The sequence below is a fragment of the Oncorhynchus mykiss genome, chromosome 13 (assembly GCF_013265735.2).
Source record: "Oncorhynchus mykiss isolate Arlee chromosome 13, USDA_OmykA_1.1, whole genome shotgun sequence".
Taxonomy (NCBI): domain Eukaryota; kingdom Metazoa; phylum Chordata; class Actinopteri; order Salmoniformes; family Salmonidae; genus Oncorhynchus; species Oncorhynchus mykiss.
The window spans coordinates 54,078,404-54,101,157 of record NC_048577.1 but is presented as its reverse complement, the minus strand read 5'-3'; the positions used below and the strand labels follow the sequence as shown (position 1 = coordinate 54,101,157).

General features: G+C 45.1%; 1 protein-coding gene across 2 annotated transcripts in view; it reads right to left on the bottom strand.

Moving 5' to 3' along the window:
- Nucleotides 1-22,754, bottom strand: part of cep112 (centrosomal protein 112) — a 211,250-nt gene that overhangs the window by 162,840 nt on the left and 25,656 nt on the right. For both annotated transcript variants that reach the window (XM_036941515.1, XM_036941516.1), the window contains exons 9-12: nucleotides 12,958-13,047; nucleotides 6,597-6,696; nucleotides 5,955-6,073; nucleotides 2,776-2,919 (exon numbers count right to left, since the gene is read on the bottom strand). In XM_036941515.1, the coding sequence (XP_036797410.1) occupies nucleotides 2,776-2,919; nucleotides 5,955-6,073; nucleotides 6,597-6,696; nucleotides 12,958-13,047 (453 nt within the window). The remainder of the gene's footprint in view (nucleotides 1-2,775; nucleotides 2,920-5,954; nucleotides 6,074-6,596; nucleotides 6,697-12,957; nucleotides 13,048-22,754) is intronic.

Here is a 22,754-nt window from a genome sequence, read left to right as displayed (position 1 = left end):
AACATATTCCCACATATTACACACCAGCAGAATACTGAAACATATTCCCACATATTACACACCAGCAGAAGACTTGGAGTGCTTGTATGCCACCTGTGGGTGTGATGCAGCTAGAGATGCTGTTATGGTACAGGAATACTGTAGTGGTCTGTCAGGGACATGCTCTGTTCTCTTTGTCTCCGTTGACTCACACAGACAAGCACAAACAAAGAGATTTCAGTCATATTTCAGCTTGTCTTCATGTTGACATACACACTAGCAGCTGCTCTACCTGAACTGTTCTAGACACCAGACAAGTTATAAAACAATTACAGGTGTCAAAACACCTTTCTTTGGGGAAGAAGCCTCCGTGAAAATGTGTGTGTTATATGTTGAAACTCTCACTCTGTCAGATAGCTTTGATAAACTTCACTTTACCTTTTGTTTTTTGGCAAGCACCAGAAACACTGCACACGGTTGCATGATGAAAGACAAACAACATAATTCAGAGGGCTTGGATACTGAGACATCAAATAGAGAGGGGGAGTTCAGAGCTACCTCACCTCAGCTGACATTTCTTATGAAGAGAACAGGAGTGTGTGTGTGTGTGTGTGTGTATGTGAGTGTGAGTGCACGCCCGTGCATGTGTACCTCTGTGTGGAGGTCAGCCTAAACTAACAGGGGTAGAGCACCTAATTTCCAGTGAAAGAGGGCCCTTTCATGTTGCGGGCCTCACCTGGCTATAGACTATGTTTAATTATTAAAGAGGGGTCTTACCCAGCCTCGCAGGCCCGCTTTTGATGCTTCTTAAATTCCATCCTGCTGACAGACTATCTCGCTGCACATGTGTGTGTGTGTGTGTGTGTGTGTGTGTGTGAGATAGATATATAGAGTGAAAGAGAGAAAGTGTGTGTGTGTGTATGGGTAGGAGTACACTTTACCTGTGAAAGCTATTGAATGCAAATATCTGCGTGTGTGAGAGCGAAAGTGAGAGAAAGTGTGTGTGTGTGTGTGTATGTATGTACACGTTAATTGTGAAAGCTGCTGAACGTCATAACAGAAGCTACATTCATGAAGTACTGTACCGTGTCTGAATGGCCCCTGTTGCTGATCATCCATACCTAATCCCCCACCCCTACTTTGTCCCACCTTAGGTCCTTAACACACACACACACCCACACACACACACTCTCTCTCAGGTTAGATGGGATTTGGTCCCAAGACACAGATGCAAAGGCAGAGAGACTTTTACAAGGTGGAAGGTAAAGTTGAAGTCAGAAGTTTACATACACCTTAGCCAAATACATTTAAACTCAGTTTTTCACAATTCCTGACATTTAATCTCAGAAAAAAGTCCCTGTTATAGGCCAGATAGGATCACCACTTTATTTTAAGAATGTGAAATGTCAGAATAATAGAAAAGAGAATGATTTGTTTCAGCTTTCATTTCTTTCATCACATTCCCAATGGGTCAGAAGTTTACATACACTCAATTAGTATTTGATAGAGTTGCCTTTAAATTGTTGAACTTGGGTCAAATGTTTCGGGTAGCCTTCCACAAGCTTCCCACAATAAATTGGGTGAATTGTGGCCAATTCCTCCTGACAGAGCTGGTGAAACTGAGTCTGGTTTGTAGGACTCCTTGCTCGTACATGCTTTTTCAGTTCTTCCCACAAATTGTCAATAGGATTGAGGTCAGGACTTTGTGATGGCCACTCCAATACCTTGACTTTGTTGTCCTTAAGCCATTTTACCACAACTTTGGAAATATGCTTGGGGTCATTGTCCATTTGGAAGTCCCATTTCCGACCAAGCTTTAACTTCCTGACTGATGTCTTAAGATGTTGCTTCAATATATCCACATCATTTTCCTTCCTCATGTTGCCATCTATTATGTGAAGTGCACCAGTCCCTCCTGTAGCAAAGCACCCCCACAACATGATGCTGCCGCCAACATGCTTCACGGTTGGGATGGTGTTCTTTGGCTTACAAGCCTCCCCCTTTATCCTCCAAACATAACGATGGTCAGTATGGCCAAACAGTTCTATTTTTCTTTTATCAGACCAGAGCACATTTCTCCCAAAAGTACGATCTTTGTCCCCACGTGCAGTTGCAAACCATAGTCTGGCCCCCCCATGCTGTTTATACTTGCATACTATTGTTTGTACAGATGAACGTGGTACCTTCAGGCGTTTGGAAATTGCTCCCAAGGATGAACCAGACTTGTGGATGTCTACAAATTTTTTTGATTTTCCCATGATGTCAAGCAAATATTCACTGAGTTTGAAGGTAGGCCTTGAAATACATCCACAGGTACACCTCCAATTGACTCAAATTATGTCAATGAGCCTATCAAAAGCTTCAAACGCCATGACATAATTTTCTGGAATTTTCCAAGCTGTTTAAAGGCAGTCAACTTAGTGTATGTAAACTTCTGACCCACTGGAATTGGGATATAGTGAATTATAACTGAAATAAACTGTCTGCAAACAATTGTTGGAAAAATTACCTGTGTCATGCACAAAGTAGATATCCTAACCGACTTGCCAAAACTATAGTTTGTTAACAAGAAATGTGGAGTGGTTGAAAAACGAGTTTTAATGACTCCAACGTAAGTGTATGTAAACTTCCGACTTCAACTGTAAGATAGGACACCTCACCCTTCATGTCAGCTCTGCTTGTCCGCAAACACTTTATGAGGGGGCGTGTTCAAACATGAGACAGAGGGTGTTTACAGTAAGTGTTACTGATGGTGAAAACAGTGTTCCTCCAACTTCCCCAATCTCCCCCACTCACGGTAGCCTGTGTCTGGGCGCCATACTCAGCCTCCATCTTGGCCAGCCTCTGGTTGGTGTCCTCCAGCAGCACCTGAATGTTCTCTGTTTGCTTCTTCTGCAGGTCAAACTTCTCTTGCTCCATGCCCGCCACCGCCGCGTGCAGCTGGGGGGAGGAGGGGCAATGGACACCACAGCGTCAGTCAGCCTATCACAGCTACTACGTGTGGTACCTTGGCTACCTCCACTGGCCCAGGTGTCCAATCAGAGACATTCTACTGTACCAACTCTGGCCTGTTCTGTGTCTCCCTCTCTCTGCATCTGTCTCTCTGAGTCTGTCTCTCCCTGTGTCGCTCTGTCTCGCTCTCAATTTCAATAGATATATCAAGTAGAGGTCGACCGATTATTATTTTTCAACGCCGATACCGATTATTGGAGGACCAAAAAAAGCCGCTACCGATTGATCGGACAATTTTTTTTACATGTATTTGTAATAATGACAATTACAACAATACTGAATGAACACTTATTTTAACTTAATAATAATAACATCAATAAAATAAATTTAGCCTCAAATAAATAATGAAACATGTTCAATTTGGTTTAAATAATGCAAAAACAAAGTGTTGGAGAAGAAAGTAAAAGTGCAATATGTGCCATGTAAGAAAGCTAACGTTTAAGTTCCTTGCTCAGAACATGAGAACATATGAAACCTGGTGGTTCCTTTTAACATGAGTCTTCAATATTCCCAGGTAAGAAGTTTTAGGTTGTAGTTATTATAGGAATTATAGGACTATTTCCCTCTATACCATTTGTATTTCATTAACCTTTGCCTATTGGATGTTCTTATAGGCACTTTAGTATTGCCAGTGTAACAGTATAGCTTCCGTCCCTCTTCTCACTCCTACCTGGGCTCGAACCAGGAACACAACGATAACAGGCACCCTCGAAGCAGCGTTACCCATGCAGAGCAGGGGGAACAACCAGTCCAAGTCTCAGAGCGAGTGACGTTTGAAACGCTATTAGCGCGCACCCCGCTAACTAGCTAGCCATTTCACATCGGTTACACCAGCCTAATCTCGGGAGTTGATAGGCTTGAAGTCATAAACAGCGCAATGCATGAAGCATTGCGAAGAGCTGCTGTCAAACGCAAGAAAGTGCTGTTTGAATGAATGCTTACGAGCCTGCTGCTGCCTACCATCGCTCAGTCAGACTGCTCTATCAAATCATAGCCTTAATTATAACATAATAACACACCGAAATATGAGCCTTAGGTCATTAATATGGTCGAATCCGGAAACTATCATCTCGAAACTAAGACGTTTACTCTTTCAGTGAAATACAGGACCGTTCCGTATTTTATCTAACGGGTGGCATCCAAGTCTAAATGTTCCTGTTACATTGCATAACCTTCAATGTTATGTCCTAATTACGTAAAATTCTGGCAAATTAGGCGGCCCAAACTGTTGCATTAACACTGACTCTGTGTGCAATGAACGCAAGAGAAGTGACACAATTTCACCTGGTTAATAATGCCTGCTAACCTGGATATCTTTTAGCTTAATATGCAGGTTTAAAAATATATACTTCTGTGTATTGATTTTAAGAAAGGCATTGATGTTTATGGTTCGGTACACATAGGAGCAACGACAGTCCTTTTTCGCGAATACGCATCGCATCGATTATATGCAATGCAGGACATGCTAGATAAACTAATAATATCATCAACCATGTGTAGTTAACTAGTGATTATGATTGATTGATTGATTGATTGTTTGTTATAAGATAAGTTTAATGCTAGCTAGCAACTTACCTTGACTTACTGCATTCGCGTAACAAGCAGGCTCCTCGTGGAGTGCAATGTAATCAGGTGGTTAGAGCGTTGGACTAGTTAACTGTAAGGTTGCAAGATTGAATCCCGAGCTGACAAGGTAAAAATCTGTCGTTCTGCCCCTGAACAAGGCAGTTAACCCACCGTTCCTAGGCCGTCATTGAAAAGAAGAATATGTTCTTAACTGACTTGCCTAGTTAAATAAAGATTAAATAAAGGTGTAAAAAAAAAAAAAAAAAAAATATCGGCCAAATGGGTGTCCAAAAATACCGATTTCCGATTGTTATGAAAACTTGAAATCGGCCATTCCGATTAATCGGTCGACCTCTAATATCAAGTCACCCCTTATTCAGGGGCGAGAGACCTTTTAAAACCTCTTAAGGATCTCTACGGATAGGTGTCCCACACTCAGGACGGTTGAGCTAACATAGGCTAATGCGATTAGCATGAGGTTATAATTAACAAGAACATTTCCCAGGACATAGACATATCTGATACTGTCTTGTTAATCTAACTGCACTGTCCAATTTACAGTAGCTATTACATTGAAAGAATACCATGCCATTGTTTGAGGAGTGCACACAGTTATGAAATTGAAAAGTTATTAATAAACCAATTAGGCAGATTTGGGCAGTTTTGATTTAAAATAATTGAACAGAAATACAATGGTTCATTGGATGAATTGTGCCTGGGCTGGAATAATACATTATGGCCCTTCGCTTGAATTTCAAAGATGATACAACAAAAAAATTATACAAAAAAATGCATGTTTTTTTCTTTGTATTATCTTTACCAGATCTAATGTGTTATATTCTCATACATTAATTTCACATTTCCACAAACTTCAAAGTGTTTCCTTTCAAATGGTATCAAGAATATGCATATCCTTGCTTCAGGTCCTGAGCTACAGGCAGTTAGACTTGGGTATGTCATTTTAGGTGAACAATTTAAAAAGGGGGCAGATCCTTAAGAGGGCAGGAGAGTTACTTTTTCTCATACATCTAAGCAGAGCTTCCCTTATGGATTCCACTATCATACACTTGGTGACCCTGAACAGATAAGGGAAAATGTCAGTAAGATCTCATTGAGCAGCTTAGTTAACTAGAGTTAGCGGGACTGAAAAGACAATTTAGAGAAGAAGTACTAACATTATTTTTTCAGTAAAAAAAAACACACAGGCCTGGCCGAGTGAGCCTACAAAGACACGTCTAGAATAAAGATTTCCCAGCTCTATAGTGAACCTGGCTTGGTTGAGGTCAGCCCAGATTCCGCCCTTTCAAATCCTTCTATTGCAGCCTTCCTCAGGCTTAGGAGTGCTTAGGGGCTAGGGCTGGTTGGAAATCGACTTCAGCCCTTCAACTTTCCTTTACCTTTTTCTCCCACTCGTTTTTCAGGGAGTCGGTGCTCTGATCTGACATCTTCTTCAGCTCGCCGATCTGCTTCTCTTTGCTCTCACGGATGACCTGGGACTCGCGCAGCACGCTTTGAACTGTGGATGGAAAAACAACACACACACACAGACAGAGAACTCAGTAAGGCCCCCCCCCCCCACACACACACACACACACACACACACACACAACATTTGTTTCTTTCACACTACTTCAAGCATGTTCTGTGAAAGTCACATGCTTTGTATCCCTCGTCATTGTTGTTTCATATTGTATGTCAGCACTGAGAATATCTCCAATCTTCCATAGTATAAAGGGGTTAAAGCTGAGTATAGAGAACGTCTGCAACTAAATCGCTCTGTGCTGGAAGTGTACTGTACAACATGCACTGTCACTAAAGAATCTGTTTATGACAAGTGTGAAATATCAGTCTCATAAACGTGCTGTTAGAAGGAGCACAGCTGGGTAGCATCGGGCCACACCAGTGGGGTCTCACCCTGTAACAGTAACACAGAGTTTAAACTGGGGTTTTACTCTGAGTGTGCAGAGACACACTGGTGTAAATATCCCCTTAAGTCTGCCTCCAGGCTCGACCCCCACTATGACCCCACGACCTCTCACCTTTCTTCTCCAGCTTGCGCACACTCTCCTCCGATTCCTTCTGCTTGGCTCTGTACATGGTCTTCAGCTCATCGATCTCGCCATTCTTACGGTCTAAAATCTAAAGTGGAAAAGGGGGCAGGTAAATTCAACCTGTTCAAAAGTGTTGCATGTTGTTTCATAGAGTTGCAAAATGTTGTATAAATAGTGTAGTTCCGGACACACCTCATATTCAGCTCTTCCTTCATTTCTGATCTACTGTTTTTGTTCAGGTGGTTATTTATTTATTTTTTAACTAGACAAGTCAGTTAAGAACAAATTCTTATTTTCAATGACGGCCTAGGAACAGTGGGTTAACTGCCTTGTTCAGGGGCAGAACGACAGAATTTTACCTTGTCAGCTCGGGGATTCGATCTTGCAACCTTTCAGTTACAAGTCCAACACTCTAAACACTGGGCTACCTGCCTGGGTATGCAGATATACAGGACATATCGGAGCATAACATTCAGGAACATGCTCAGTAGAAATGATGTGCTTCAACATGATTTCAGTGCACTGTGGTGGGTGCAAAATGTGTGTACTCATACCTTTGCAAGCTAGACTTATTGAAAGTTAACCACTTAAATTAGTAGCCCAAGGCCCCGTCCAGAACCAACCCCTAGCACTAGACACTTGTGTAGATCTGAAAGGATTGGATAGGTATAAGCAAGATGGCAAAATAATCAGCCGGGTGGAGTACGACACCTATCCAATTCTTTCAGATCTACATGAAGTGCCTGGGGAACGGGCTAGGGGTTGTTTCTGGACAGGGTCCATCATGGAGCAATATTGTATAATTGCTACACCTGAGGTTGAGAATGCCTGACTGATTGCCACCAGCTGTCTCTAACTGAGAGCTAGACGAGTCAAGGTGCCAATACAAGGACAGAGCAGCACCCTCACAGTTAAAGCGTCCCTCAGAGGTGTGTGCTCAGTCCCCTCCTGTACTCCCTGTTCACTCATGACTGTATGGCCAGGCACAACTCCAACACCATCATTAAGTTTGCTGATGACATAAAAGTGGTAGGCCTGATCGACCGACAACGATGAGACAGCCTATAAGGAGGAGGTCAGAGACCTGGCCGGGTGGTGCCAGAATAACAACCTCTCCCTCAACGTGATCAAGACTAAGGAGATGATTGTGGACTACAGGAAAAGGAGGACCGAGCACGCCCCCATTCTCAGCGACGGGGCTGTAGTGGAGCAGGTTGAGAGCGTCAATATCCTTGGTGTCCACATCACCAACAAACTAACATGGTCCAAGCACACGAAGACAGTCGAAGAGGGCACGACAAAACCTATTCCCCCACAGGAGACTGAAAAGAGTTGGCATGGGTCCTCAGATCCTCAAAAGGTTTTACAGCTGCACCATTGAGAGCATCCTGACGGGTTGCATCACTGCCTGGTACGGCAACTTCTCTGCCTCCAACCACAAGGCACTACAGAGGGTAGTGCGTTCGGCCCAGTACATCACCGGGGTCAAGCGCTCCAATCAACCAGCAAAGTGAGGGGATCAGGCAGCAAGCAAAGGTCCCCAAGATCAGGCAGCAAGCACAGGTCCCTTAGATCAGGCAGAAAAAACAGGTTCCCTGGATTAAGCAGAAAAACCTGGCCCCTGAGATTGAGCAGCAAACACCAGTCCCCTGGATTAAGCAGAAAAAAATGGTCCTTGGATTAATCAGAAAAAAAGGTCCTTGGATTAAGCAGGGAAAAAAATGGTCCTTGGATTAAGCAGAAATAAATGGTCCCTGAGTTCGAGGAGCCAGGTGATATGATTAAACAGATCTTTCCTGATCCTGTTCTACCTCCATTCAGATGTATTTTTCAGAACCATAACAGCAATGAATGAGGCAGAGAGGTCTTGTCCAACACCCGCTACTCTCCAGGAGACACAGCTCAGCCCTCTTTTAATATTGTATCCCATGAAGCATCTCCTTAAATCCCTAGTGCTGGATCCAAAGTTGTGAAGTATCCTCATAGGTAATGTACTGTTCCTTATCTGGCGTAGACTCTCAAATTGAAATGTTTGTTATCCAATTCTCATTTAAATAACTGTTTCCCCTCAGAAATAACTGACTGGACAGTGAGGAAGGCTGAAATGCTGGCCTTCAGAATGTCATATGCAGCTTGGCCCGACTGTTATTCATGCTACTTTATAATGACCAGATTTCAAATAAAACTTTCAATTTGAATATGCATGCTGTCTATTTATACACACACGTTAGTCATTTTTATGATGGGCTCTGTGCTGTTTCTGCTTGACAAATTAATGTCTATGTAGAATTTTAGCTATCGACAGTTTGATTACTATTTCAGGGTGTTGTAGGCTACCTAGGTCAGACTATCAGACAGCACACAGGGTCCTAAGAGCTTTTATATCTGACATGTGTCTGCTGAGGCTGGGAGCCCTCCAGTGAATGATTCTAATGATTTCTCGTCAGCCCATTGTGTGACCGAGTGCAAACTCACTTTTCTGACACTGCAGATGTACTGCCACCATTTGCTGCACAGGAGTTGAGACTTCTCTGATGGGACAGCCTCTGGCCATGTACACAGGGCTCCACAATAAATTGCACATCTGCTCATGTCCTGTCATTTTAGAACATTCAATTCTCTGGCAACAGCTCTGATGGCATGCTGACTGCATTCATGCCCAATTACACGCTGCCTCAACTTGAGTCGTGTAACACTTTTGACAAAACTGCTCATTTTAAAGAGGCCTTTTATTGTCCGTAGCACAAGGTGCACCTGTGTAATGTTCATGCTGTTTAATCAGCTTCCTGATATGCCACACCTGTCAGGTGGTTGGATTATCTTGGCAAAGGAGAAATGCTCACTAACAGGGATGTAAACACATTTGTGCACAACATTTGAGAAGCTTTTTGTGCATATGGACATTTTCTGGGATTTTTTTTTATTTCAGCTCATGAACATTTTTGGTCAGTATATAAACTCAACATGCAACAATTTCTAAGATTTTACTGAGTTACAGTTCATATAAGGATCTATGGATTTCACATGACTGAGAATACAGATATGCATCTGTTGGTCACAGATACCTTAAAAAAGAGGGAAGGGTGTGGATCAGAAAACCAGTCAGTATCTGGTGTGACCACCGTTTATCTCACACAGCGCAACATCTCCTTTGCATAGAGTTGATCAGGCTGTTGATTGTGGCCTGTGGTTGTCCCATTCCACTTCAATGGTTGTGTGAAGTTGCTGGATATTGGCGGGAACTGGAGCACGCTGTCCTACACGTCGATACAGAGCATCCCAAACATGCTCAATGGGTGACATGTCTGTAGAGTATGCAGGCCATGAAAGAACTGGGACATTTTCAGCCTCAATCAATTGTGTACAGATCCTTGTGACATGGGGCCGTGCATTATCATGCTGAAACATGACGTGATGGCGGCGGATAAATGGCATGACAATGGGCCTTAGGATCTTCACGGTGTATCTCTGTGCTTTCAATTGTGTGCGTTGTCCGTAGCTTATGTCTGTCCATACCATAGCCCCACCTCCCCCATGGGGCACTCTGTTCACAACATTGACATCAGCAAACCCCTCGCCTACACAACGCCATACACGCTGTCTGCTAGTTGAAACTGTGATTCATCCGTGAAGAGCACACTCATCAAGCGTGCCAGTGGCCATTGAAGGTGAACATTTTCCCACTGCAGTCGGTTACAACGCCAAACTGCAGTCAGGTCAAAACCCTGGTGAGGACGACGAGCTTCCCTAAGACGGTTTCTGACAGTTTGTTCAGAAAATCTTCAGTTGTGCAAACCCACAGTTTCATCAGCTGTCCAAGGTGGCTGGTCTCAGATGATCCCGCAAGTGAAGAAGCCGGATGTGGAGGTCCTGGGCTGGTGTGGTTACACGTGGTCTGTGGTTGTAAGGCCGGTTGGACATACTTCCAAATTCTTTGAAAACGACGTTGGAGGCGGCTTACAGTAGATGGGGGGGGGGGGGGGGGCTAACAGTAGAGAAATTAACATTCAATTCTCTGGTAACAGCTCTGGTGGACATTCCTGCTGTCAGCATGCCAATTGCACGCTCCCTCAAAACTTGAGACATCTGTGGCATTGTGTTATGACAAAACTGCACATTTTAGAGTGACCTTTAATTGTCCCAGCACAAGGTGCACTTGGGTAATGATCATGCTGTTTAATCAGATTCTTGATATGCCACACCTGTCAGGTAGATGGATTATCTTGGCAAAGCAGAAATTCTCACTAACGGATGTGTGTGTGTGTGTGTGCAATAACATTTGATTTGATTTAATGAGAGATACACAACATCAACAGAATTCCCTTCCCCAAACACATCTCATAACAGGAGGTGTCTACAGATGAGCCTTGACTGACTTCACTGCATCCTCTGACTCCATTACATCCCCTTCCAATTCAGACATCAAATAAAATATCACATGCATGAGTGAAACATGTCTTTTTTCAAATAACAGATATCAGTAACCAATAACAGACAAAATAGCAACGGCAATGTACATTGTTTTAGAAACTATGAGCACAGGGCTCTCCATTGTACTGAACTGATTACAGTTATGCATAGCAGTACATGCTAGGAGGCTAATCAGTGTTATTGGGAATGATGATATCCTCAGAGCTGTATTAGTAGAGGGGACCTGACCATGAAAGAGGTGGTTTTACAACACATGACAGACAGAGAGAGAGAGGAGAGAGAAACAACACAAGTTCAGGACTGTGGACCATTTCACAGCGCCGCCTTGTCTTTTGATACACACGGTGGAGATTTGATCAAAACCCCCTGGAAGAGAGATTATTTCCCCTCCGAAACAGTCCCAGGGACCATCAGAGGGTTATTTGTCCTGGGTTTTGTCTGTTAGAAGTGCACTCTGTGTCTAAGCCTGTTGTGGCCAGAGTGAGTGGGATGGGAGACATGAAAGGGAAGGGAGTGAAGGGGGGTAAAGGAAAGTTCACAGAACATTTAGGGACGTCCACTTTTCCCATTTTCCCATCGGCCTTCCTGAGAGGAGAGAGGAGGGTGTGTTTTGGGCACATGTAGAGGGCCGTCGTAACGGGGTGTCAGAGATGGGGTCCAGAGGGACTGGGAGTGGGAGCAGAGGAACGACAGCTTTTAGGACGGTAATTGTGGGTCTTTTCTAACATCTCTATTGCAGAGAGACTCCAGCCAGCCTGACTGACTAGACAATAATACTATCCCACTGTCTGGAGGAAGAGGTGCCATTACATTACACACAGAGGCATAGCATACAGCAATCTGAGATAGCATAGCAATCTGAAGATGTACAATATGGGTTGTTATTTGTTAACCATCTCTTTAGTCTCAATGGAGCTTGATAATCTAGGCTACACAGCATTATGAAAAAAAGTTGTTCACTATCGTGGTATTCTAGCCATCTCGGATCCTTAGAGGATTGCTCCTCAGGCAGCACCTTCTAGATGGAGATATTAAACCCTGTTTGTTGATGCGCTCCAACACTATCGTTTTAAAAAACAAATACAGGTCTGCCTGAGCTAATTATATAGCTATTGTGCGATGACCAGACGATGACCAGTCTAACCACCATCAGCACCACACACTCATCCATAATTCATCTACCTGGTGCTAATTAAAACTAGCGCTAGCCAGCTTCCCCATGCGCCTTTGAATGGGCTTGTTAAAGTCCCTCCTCCACTACCACTCCCCCTTGAAGACATTAGTCAGACGCCCGGGTAAACAGGGAACAAATTGAATCCGACATCGCTCGCAATCTGTACACAATTAGTGTGATTTGCCTGCAATGACAGAGACACTAAAGAGAGAGGGATGAAGAGCAAGAGCGGGAGAGGCTGGGTAGTGGAGGAGCTGTCACTGTGTCTCCTGTCAGAGACAAAGAGTTCATCGACAGTTTAAACAGAGGGAAAATGGGGCTATTTCTGTTTTATTTAAAGATTCTGTGGCAACAATGAAACCAGACGTTTTGGGAGGAAGTTGACAGATCCCAGGTGCTGGATGTGGAGCTGAGCCGATACACCCCTGGTGAAATGAAACTAACAGGGAGCCCAGGGAGGAGGGAAGGAGAAAAGGGTGTGAGCCCACATCAGATGTAGTGTCAGAGTGGGAGTGGTGAAGGATGCAGGGAACATCACTCTTGTTATACCTACCTTCTGCACTGTCTCACTTTACTGTGCGTTTGTCCTCAATCATTTAAATTCATGGTTTTATGTCTGGGCGGTACTATAATCTCCCTACAGATGATATTATGGCTGTATGTGTGAAGTTATCTAAAATATCAAATAAATAAACATATTAAATCATTAAAATAATTAATTGATAAATCAGTCAGCACTCTGACCTTCTGCACGTCTGCGTCGTGCCTCTGCTGCATCTTCAGTTTCTCCTCCTGGTGCTTGGCCTCCAGGACTTTAGTCTTCAGTCTCTCAGCCTGCACAGAGACACACAGCACCATGACAGACAGGGGAGTCAATACACACATCGTCAAATGCATCACAGGAGATGGACAAAATAGCAACGGCAATGTCAGCTGCCCCTGTTTTTACTAACTAGGCCAACTAATGGCAAGTAGTGGCATTTCAGATATTTACTGTAGATGGCACAGAGAGCATCAGCGCTGTCAATGAATCAAGCTTCATAAACATTTCTAAATATATTTATCTACAAACAGGACTTCAAATGTGTGTAGGAGGGATGTACCAGACCCAACAGTGTGTGTGTGAGATAATAGTGAAATACAGTATTAGTCAGTGACAGGAACAGGCTTGGCCAGAGAGAACAAGGCATTATGTAGGCTACAGTTATCCACTGACAGCCGGCTCCTTTCAGTTCAGCTCAATATACAGGGGATCAACAGTTCAACCGTCTGAATCTGCATGTCAAGACAGAGCTCCCAGAGCCCTTCATTCACTCCCACACACACAATGCAACAGGAAAATAATACACACTTAGTTAATACGCCAGAAGTGTACACACACAGACAAAGTAACACACATCTACAATAGTAATTCTAAATATTTATACTCACACACTCAAACCAGGTAGACACATGAACACCCACTTTCAGATACGGCTTGCTATTACAGAGTGGCCTTAATACTAAACGACAAGCACATACCCTCTCAGTGTCTACCTAACACAGCTCCTCCTAAGTCATATGTCCTTCTCATCAGCCCTGCCAGAGGTCATGTTGCTTTGTGGCTTCAGGTTTCCTGAGTAAAATACTGGCGGACACAGGCCTTTCATCTGGCTAACGAGACGCTCTCACCAACACGTGGGGAGACTGATAGGAGAGGCCACCCTGTCCCGTGGCTAGCCCTGTATGGGCACCTTCCCCTACTTCTTTGAACTGCCGATGGCGGTTGTTGTGTTGTTGGCTCACTATGTCTAGTAGTATACCTGATCTGATTGCCCCTGGGTGAGGAGAAGGCATGACATGTGCTCCTGATCTGATGTGCCATTGTAGAACTGTCTGGCCTCAGGACTTGGCAGCTCTGGGGCCAACAGACACACAGTCATCCAGTCAGTGGAAAGAGTTTGCTAACGTTGTCAACACAAATGGGAATTAGACAGGATGAGTTCGTATTGCTTTGTGACTAATGTACTTACTCACAGGTTTTAGTCACTGGAGGGTTTGATGCATTGCTCAACTCTGGGGCTCTGTGACAAATACGTCCTTCCAGGTTGGAAAATACCTCTTGGGCAGTCATGTAACCTGTATCTGGGGAGGTAGCTTAGATGGTTAAGTCGCCTATTGTATTGACATTTGACAAACTAGCCAGTACCTGCCCCATTCATTCTCACAACAACGCTAATGTTTGCTTTCGAGCAACAAGGATCTGTATCGTACTCATTCCCAGGGTCTTCTACATTCAAACTAGATGAGTCCTATTGTAAACTACTGCTTCCATTATCCCACAACTTCAACTAAGTCTGCTAGACTTATCCTCCTTCAATGGTGCCATGTGATGTTCTCTCTCGTTTCGCTTTCTTTTCTATTGAATTACCACCATTTTCTTGTGCAATCTCTGAGACCACAGGAGACTTGTTGGAGGAGAGATTAGGCTGATTGAAGTGAGGGAGTCTAGTAGATTTTTCCAGCGGCGCTCCAAAACAAGTGGGTGTCACTTTCGCATCACCTCTTCAAATGGGCTTTTTAGAAAGTTTGTCAAACTACATCAGGGGCGTTTGAAAAATGGTTTATAGAGGAAATAGAAAGAGGGAAGAAGGGAGGGAGAGAGGGGGAGTGAGAGAGGAGGATGGAGAGAGGAGGAGGGAGAAAGGAGGAGATGAGGAAGGAGAGGAGGAGCAAGGACGAGGGAGAGAAGAGGAAGGAGAGAGGAGGAGCGAGAGAGGAGGAGCGAGAGAGGAAGGAGAGAGGAGGAAAGAGAGAGTAGGAAGGAGAGAGGAGGAGCGAAGAGTAGAAAGGAGGAGAGAGAGGAGGAAGGAGAGAAAGAGGAAGGAGAGAAAGGACGGAGAGAGTAGGAAGGAGAGAGGAGGAGCGAATGGAGGAGCGAGAGAGTAGGAGCGAGAGAGGAGGGAGAGAGTAGGAGCGAGAGAGGAGGGAGAGAGTAGGAGCGAGAGAGGAGGAGCAAGAGAGTAGAAAGGAAAGAGTAGAAAGGAAGAAAGAGAAAGAGGAAGGAGATAGGAGGAACGAGAGAGGAGCAGCACGAGAGGAGCAGGGAGAGAGGAGGAGCGAAGAGTAGAAAGAAGGAGGGAGAGAGAGAGGAGGATCAAATGGAGGAGCGAGAGAGTAGGAGCGAGAGGAGGGGGAGAGAGAGGAGGGGCGAATGAAAGAGAGAGAGAGAGTAGGCGCGAGAGAGGAGGGAGAGAGAAAGGAGGGAGAGAGGAAGAGCAGGAAGGAGAGAGTAGGAGCGAGAGAAGAGGACAAGCGAGAGAGGAGGAAGGAGAGAGAAGGAGTGAGAGAGGAGGAGCAAGAGAGGAGGAGCGAGAGAGGAGGAAGGAGAGGGGAGGAAGGAGAGAGGAGAAAGGAGAGAGGAGGAGGAATAGAGGAGGAGAGAGAGGAGGAAGGAGAGAGGAGGAGAAATAGAGGAGGAGCGAGAGAGGAGGAAGGAGAGAGGAGGGTGGAATAGAGGAGGAAGGAGAGAGGAGGAAGGAGAGAGGAGGAACGGAGAGAGGAGGAAGGAGAGAGGAGGAAGGAGAGAGGAGGAAGGAGAGAGGAGGAACGGAGAGAGGAGGAAGGAGAGAGGAGGAAGGAGAGTGGAGGGGAGAGAGGAGTGAGGAGGAAGGAAAGAGGAGTGAGGAGGAAGGAAAGAGGAGTGAGGAGGAGGGAGAGAGGAGTATCGAGAGAGGAGGAGCGAGAGAAGAGCAGGGAGAGAGGAGCAGAGAGAGGAGCGAGAGAGAGGAGTGAGAGAGGAGCGAGAGAGGAGAAAGGAGAGAGGAGGAAGGAGAGAGGAGAGAGGAGGGGAAGGAAAGTGGAGTGAGGAGGAGAGGAGAAAGGAGGAGCGATAGAGGAGGAAGGAGAGTTGTGAGAGAGGAGGAAGGAGAACTGGGAGAGAGGAGGAAGTAGAGGAAGAAGGAGAGAGGAGGAAGGAGAAAGGAGGAGGAATAGAGGAGGAGCGAGAGGAGGAGGAATAGAGGAGGAGCGAGAGGAGGAGGAATAGAGGAGGAAGGAGAGAAGAGGAAGGAGAGAAGAGGAAGGAGAGAGGAGGAGGGAAAGAGGAGGAAGGAGAGAAGAGGAAGGAGAGGAGGAGGAATAGAGGAGGAGGAATAGAGGAGGAAGGAGAGAAGAGGAAGGAGAGAAGAGGAGGAAGGAGAGAAGAGGAAGGAGAGAAGAGGAAGGAGAGAGGAGGAAGGAGAGAGGAGGAAGGAGAGAGGAGGAGGAATAGAGGAGAAAGGAGAGAGGAGGAAGGAAAGAGGAGGAACGGAGAGAGGAGGAACGGAGAGAGGAAGAAGGAGAGAGACGCGCACACCTCAGGTTTCTGAGAAGCTTCAAAATCAGGCATCTCTGTGTGACAGAGGTTTTTCTTTTGAAAAGTTGTTTCTCTCTTAGATGCCATGTTGTTGACACCCAGCTCAGGAGAGGAGAGGAGATGAGGGAAGGATGAGAGAGAAGGTAAAGGGTGAAGGTGTGTTGAGAAAGGAAAGGATAGAGAGGGAGGAGGGAGACGGAAAGAAAAAGAGAAACACAGTAGCAACCGCTCTCACTTTTCTTTTCTCAGAAGCGACCCTGGGTCCAGCCTTTTTTCCCCTTGGGGAATGCGCTCACAAAATGCCTGCTAACTGCTGGGCCCACAAAGCACAGTTGTGTTTATGTATCTTGCTCTGCAGCAGAACTACAATGCCCTGATAGAGCTTTCATCTTCCATAAACACAGATGTAGAGAATATTCCCTCTGCAGTTCCCTGCTAGCTATCTACTGAACACCATTAACATGCCATTCCTCCACTGGGAGGAGAAGCTAATGGATCTTAGCATGATAATTGTACTCTGAGGTAAAATGCAAAACACTACAACCAACAAAGTTTTTAAAAGGAAAGACTTTTGAATGTCACTTAATGTCATGGTAATATTGGGCTTCAGCAGAGACAAAAGACAACATTTCTTCCTAAAAACAATTCACTACTACTATTCAACATGGAGATCCCTTTAAGGACATAAAGTGCATAACTAACAAAAACAATACCCATTCAATTTAAGAAAAGACAGAATATCTGAGTACCATATGCCTGCCTTTGGATTGTCGGCCATTTTACCCTAAAAGCCACTGCATAGAGAGCTCCCTTAGGAACTTCACAAGGCTCAGTGTTGTCCTTTAACCACAATCATACAATCAGAGGGGCTAGTCGTCTGAATCAAACACAGAGCTGAGAGGCCTTCCCATAGGACCCAGGCATGGAAGCAGTTGCATCATTATGCCTTTGGAAAGCATGGGCAAATTGGAAACTGAACCTCAGCTCCAGACCCGTTTGGCCGAGCTGCAGCCATTAGAGGAAGAATCACACAGAGCCCTGTGATGGTGCTTGTGAGGAGAACCCCAGGAGTACCAGGGGAAATTTAGTCTCTCTCTCTCTGTTTGCATGTATCAACCCATCTGCATGTGCCAAAGCAATCACATCACGTAAGCCTAATTCTAACCCTATGGGTGGGACTGGCTGAATGGTCTTGGATCATTTCATTGAATATGCCACGGCCCCATCCCATAGCACCTATGGTGTGAGCCCAGCACAGTAAGGGTGTGTGTAGTGGGATTACAAGGACTAGACTTGTAACCTCAACCATGGGTGAAAATAGATGACCATATGAGACTAAAGTGACTCAACATCATGGTGGCCAACGTCTGCTCCAGCTGCCACGCTACCACACACTTACTCAACTTATCAATGAAGTCAGTAGCTGAACTGGTACAGTCAGCAATCTTATCAACTTATCAATGAAGTCAGTAGCTTAACTGGTACAGTCAGCAATCTTATCAACGAAGTCAGTAGCTGAACTGGTACAGTCAGCAATCTTATCAACTTATCAATGAAGTCAGTAGCTGAACTGGTACAGTCAGCGATCTTATCAACTTATCAATGAAGTCAGTAGCTGAACTGGTACAGTCAGCGATCTTATCAACTTATCAATGAAGTCAGTAGCTTAACTGGTACAGTCAGCGATCTTATCAACTTATCAATGTAGTCAGTAGCTGAACTGGGGATGAGCTTGGTGTGAGAGCCCAGAGTTCCTTAAAATAGAAACTGGCTGTCAGGGCTTAGCAACATATGGCGAGGACCAGACCCAGCCGCAGGTCATTTCCTGCTGGTGGTCAGACAAGACACGCCATGGTGGGCGAGGCCTGCGTACGGGGCTTAATGTGGAACCACAGGAGATGATAAGATTCAAGGTGGCGAAGGATGGAGTCAGAGTGAGTCACTGGGACACTTCTGAAGAGGCGTGTGTGTTTGTGTGTGTGGTCATAACTCCACCCTACAGGGCTAGGACTTGCCGAAAATCCACCAAACCCCCCTTTATTGTCAACTGTGACTCAAAAGTCACTGAAATGAAAGAAAACATTTTGAGTGTCACAGATTCCAAAGAAACACAGACCTCCAAAATCCATTTATAAACCACTGTGGTATTCAGGCTACTACATTCTATGGGGAGATTTTCTGGCAAACAGAAAAGAAGAAATTGAATACATTTATTTTAAACATTGGCTTAATCACCAAAATGGTTGACCTTGGATATCTCATTGAACACCTCCTTAGCTGTCTTACTCTGCTCTAAACTAGCTGAGCCTGTTTCCAAATACATTCAAAACCAGATTATGAAACATTCTCTAAAAATCTGGAAACGTTTGGTCTCAGTGAATTTTCAACTTCTGCCCCATTATTAAAGAATCATACATTCTCTCCATCAATATTAGACAGGGCGTTTCATATCTGGGCTGGAGAAGGGATCTCCTCACCGAACGTCTTGTACATTGATTTAGCATCTTTTGAACAGTTAGTCCTAAAGTTAAATATACCTAGATCCCATTTCTTTAGATAACTAGTTAAGGTCAGTTATGAAAACTTAGGACACTAAAGAGGCTTTTCTACTGACTCTGAAAAACACAACAAGAAAGATGCCAATCTGCATGAACGTGCCTTAGGCATGCTGCAAGGACGCACGAGGACTACAGATGTGGCCAGGGCAATAAATTACAATGTTGGTACTGTGAGACGCCTAAGACAGAGCTACAGGGAGACAGGTCGGACAGCGGATCGTCTTAGCAGTGGCAGACCACGTGTAACAACACCTGCACAATATCGGTACATCCGAACATCACACCTGTGGGACAGGTACAGGATGGCAACAACAACGGCCCGAGTTAATCCCTCCATTTTTTTATTTTTTTATTTCACCTTTATTTAACCAGGTAGGCCTGTTGAGAACAAGTTCTCATTTACAACTGCGACCTGGCCAAGATAAAGCACAGCAGTTCGACACATTCAACAACACAGAGTTACACATGGAATAAACAAAACATACAGTCAAAAATACAGCAGAACAAAGAAAAATCTATATACAGTGAGTGCAAATGAGGTCAAATAAGGGCAATAAATAGGCAATAAATAGGCCATGGTGGTGAAGTAATTACAATATAGCAATTAGACACAGAAATGGTAGATGTGCAGAAGAGTAATGTGCAAGTAGAGATACTGGGGTGCAAAGGAGCAATAAATAAATACAGTATGGGGATGAGGTAGTTGGATGGGCTGTTTACAGATGGGCTATGTACAGGTGCAGTGATCTGTGAGCTGCTCTGACAGGAAAAGCAGTGCCAAAGGAGGAATTGGCTTTGGGGGTGACCAGTGAGATATACCTGCTGTAGCGCGTGCTACAGGTGGGTGTTGCTATAGTGACCACTGAGCTGAGATAAGGTGGGGCTTTACCTAGCAGAGACTTGTAGATGACCTGGAGCCAGTGGGTTTGGCGACGAGTATGAAGCCATGGCCAGCCAACGAGAGCGTACAGGTCGCAGTGGTGAATAATATATGGGGCATTGGTGACAAAACGGATGGCACTGTGATAAACTGCATCCAATTTCTTGAGTAGAGTGGAGTCTATTTTATAGATGACATCGCCAAAGTCGTAGGATGGTCAGTTTTACGAGGGTAAGTTTGGCAGCATAAATGAAGCATATTTCGCTTTGTTTGCAAAATAGGAAGCCGATTCTAGATTTAATTTTGGATTGGAGATGCTTAATGTGAGTCTGGAAGGAGAGATTACAGTCTATCCAGACACCTAGGTATTTGTAGTTGTCCACATATTCTAAGTCAGAACCGTCCAGAGTAGTGATGCTGGACGGGCTGGCAGGTGCGGGCAGTGATCAGTTGAAGAGCATGCACTTAGTTTTACTTGCATTTAAGAGCAGTTGGAGGCCACGGAAGTTGAGTTGTATGGCATTGAAGCTCGTCTGGAGGTTAGTTAACACAGTGTCCAAAGAAGGGCCAGAAGTATACAAAATGGAGTCGTCTGCGTAGAGGTGGATCAGAGAATCACCAGCAGCGAGAGCGACATCATTGATGTATACAGAGAATTAAACGCTGTGGCACCCCCATAGAGACTGCAAGAGGTCCGGACAACAGGCCCTCTGATTTGACACACTGAACTCTATCAGAGAAGAAGTTGATGAACCAGGCGAGGCAATCATTTGAGAAACCAAGGCTGTTGAGTTTGCCAATAAGAATGTGGTGATTGACAGAGTCGAAAGCCTTGGCCAGCTCAATGAATACGGCTGCACAGTAATGTCTCTTATCGATGGCGGTTACGATATCTTTTAGGACCTTGAGCGTGGCTGAGGTGCACCCATGACCAGCTCTGAAAGCAGATTAAATAGCGGAGAAGGTACGGTGGGATTCGAAATGGTCGGTAATCTGTTTGTTGATTTGGCTTTCGAAGATTTTAGAAAAGGCAGGGTAGGATAGATAAAGGTCCATAGCAATTTGGGTCAAGAGTGTCTCCCCCTTTGAAGAGGGGGATGACCGCGGCAGCTTTCCAATCTTTGGGAATCTCGGACGATACGAAAGAGAGGTTGAACAGGCTAGTATTTGGGGTTGCAAAAAAGAGAGGGTCCAGTTTGTCTAGCCCGGCTGATTTGTAGGGTTGCAGGTTTTGCAGCTCTAAGAACATTAGCTATCTGGATTTGGGTGAAGGAGAAATGGGGGAGGCTTGGGCGAGTTGCTGTGGGGAGTGCAGGGCTGTTGACCGGGGTAGAGGTAGCCAGGTGGAAAGCATGGCCAGCCGTAGAAAAATGCTTATTGAAATTCTCAATTATAGTGGATTTATCGGTGGTGACAGTGTTTCCTAGCCTCAGTGAGGTAGGCAGCTGGGAGGAGGCAGCTGCTCTTATTCTCCATGGACTTCACAGTGTCCCAGAACTGGGGGCTATTCGATGCTAATGCAGAACACCACAGGATGTTTTTGTGCTGGTCAAGGGCAGTCAGGTCTGGAGAGAACCAAGTGCTATATCTGTTCCTGGTTCTACATTTTATGAAAGGGGCATGCTTATTTAAGATGGTGAGGAAGTTACTTTTAAAGACTGACCAGGCATCCTCTACTGACGGGATGAGGTCAATATCCTTCCAGGATACCCGGGCCAGGTCGATTAGGACAGGACCTCGCCAGACATCGCCGGCAACAACGTCGCCTATGGGCAGGACCTCGCCAGACATCACCGGCAACAACGTCGCCTATGGGCACAAACCCACCTCACTGAAGTGTTTTAGGGAGCGTTTGATAGTGATGAGGGGTGGTCGTTTCACCGCAGACCCGTTACGGATGCAGGCAATGAGGCAGTGATCGCTGAGATCTTGGTTGAAAACAGCAGAGGTGTATTTGGAGGGCAAGTTGGTTAGGATGATATCTATGAGGGTGCCCGTGTTTACGGATTTGGGGTTGTACCTGGTGGGTTCATTGATAATATGTGAGAGATTGAGGGATTCAAGCTTAGATTCTAGGATGGCCGGGGTGTTAAGCATGTCCCAGTTTAGGTCACCTAGCAGCACTAGCTCTGAAGATAGATAGGGGGCAATCAGTTCATATATGGTGTCCAGGGCACAGCTGGGGGCAGAGGGTGGTCTATAGACAGCGGCAACGGTGAGAGATTTTTAAAAGTAGAAGCTCGAATTGTTTGGGCACAGACCTGGATAGTATGACAGAACTCTGCAGGCTAAATTTCCCTTTGGCAGTTTAATCCCGTCTGAAAATGTTATAGTTAGGGATGGAAATTTCAGGGTTTTAGGTGGTCTTCCTGAGCCAGGATTTAGACACGGCTAGGACATCCGGATTGGCAGAGTGTGCTTGAGCAGTGAATAAAACAAACTTAGGGAAGAGGCTTCTAATGTTAACATGCATGAAACCAAGGCTTTATGGTTACAGAAGACAGCAAATGATAGAGCCTGGGGAATGGGAGTGGAGCTAGGCACTGCAGGGCCTGGATTAACATCCACATCACCAGAGGTACAGAGGAGGAGTAGGATAAGGGTACAGCTAAAGGCTAAAATAACTGGCTGTCTAGTACATTCATAACAGAGAGTAAAAGGAGCAGAGTTCTGGGCACAGTAGAATAGATTCAAGGCATAATGTACAGACAAAGGTTTGGTAGTATGTGGATACAGTGAGGGTAAACCTGTGCATAGAGTGGCGATG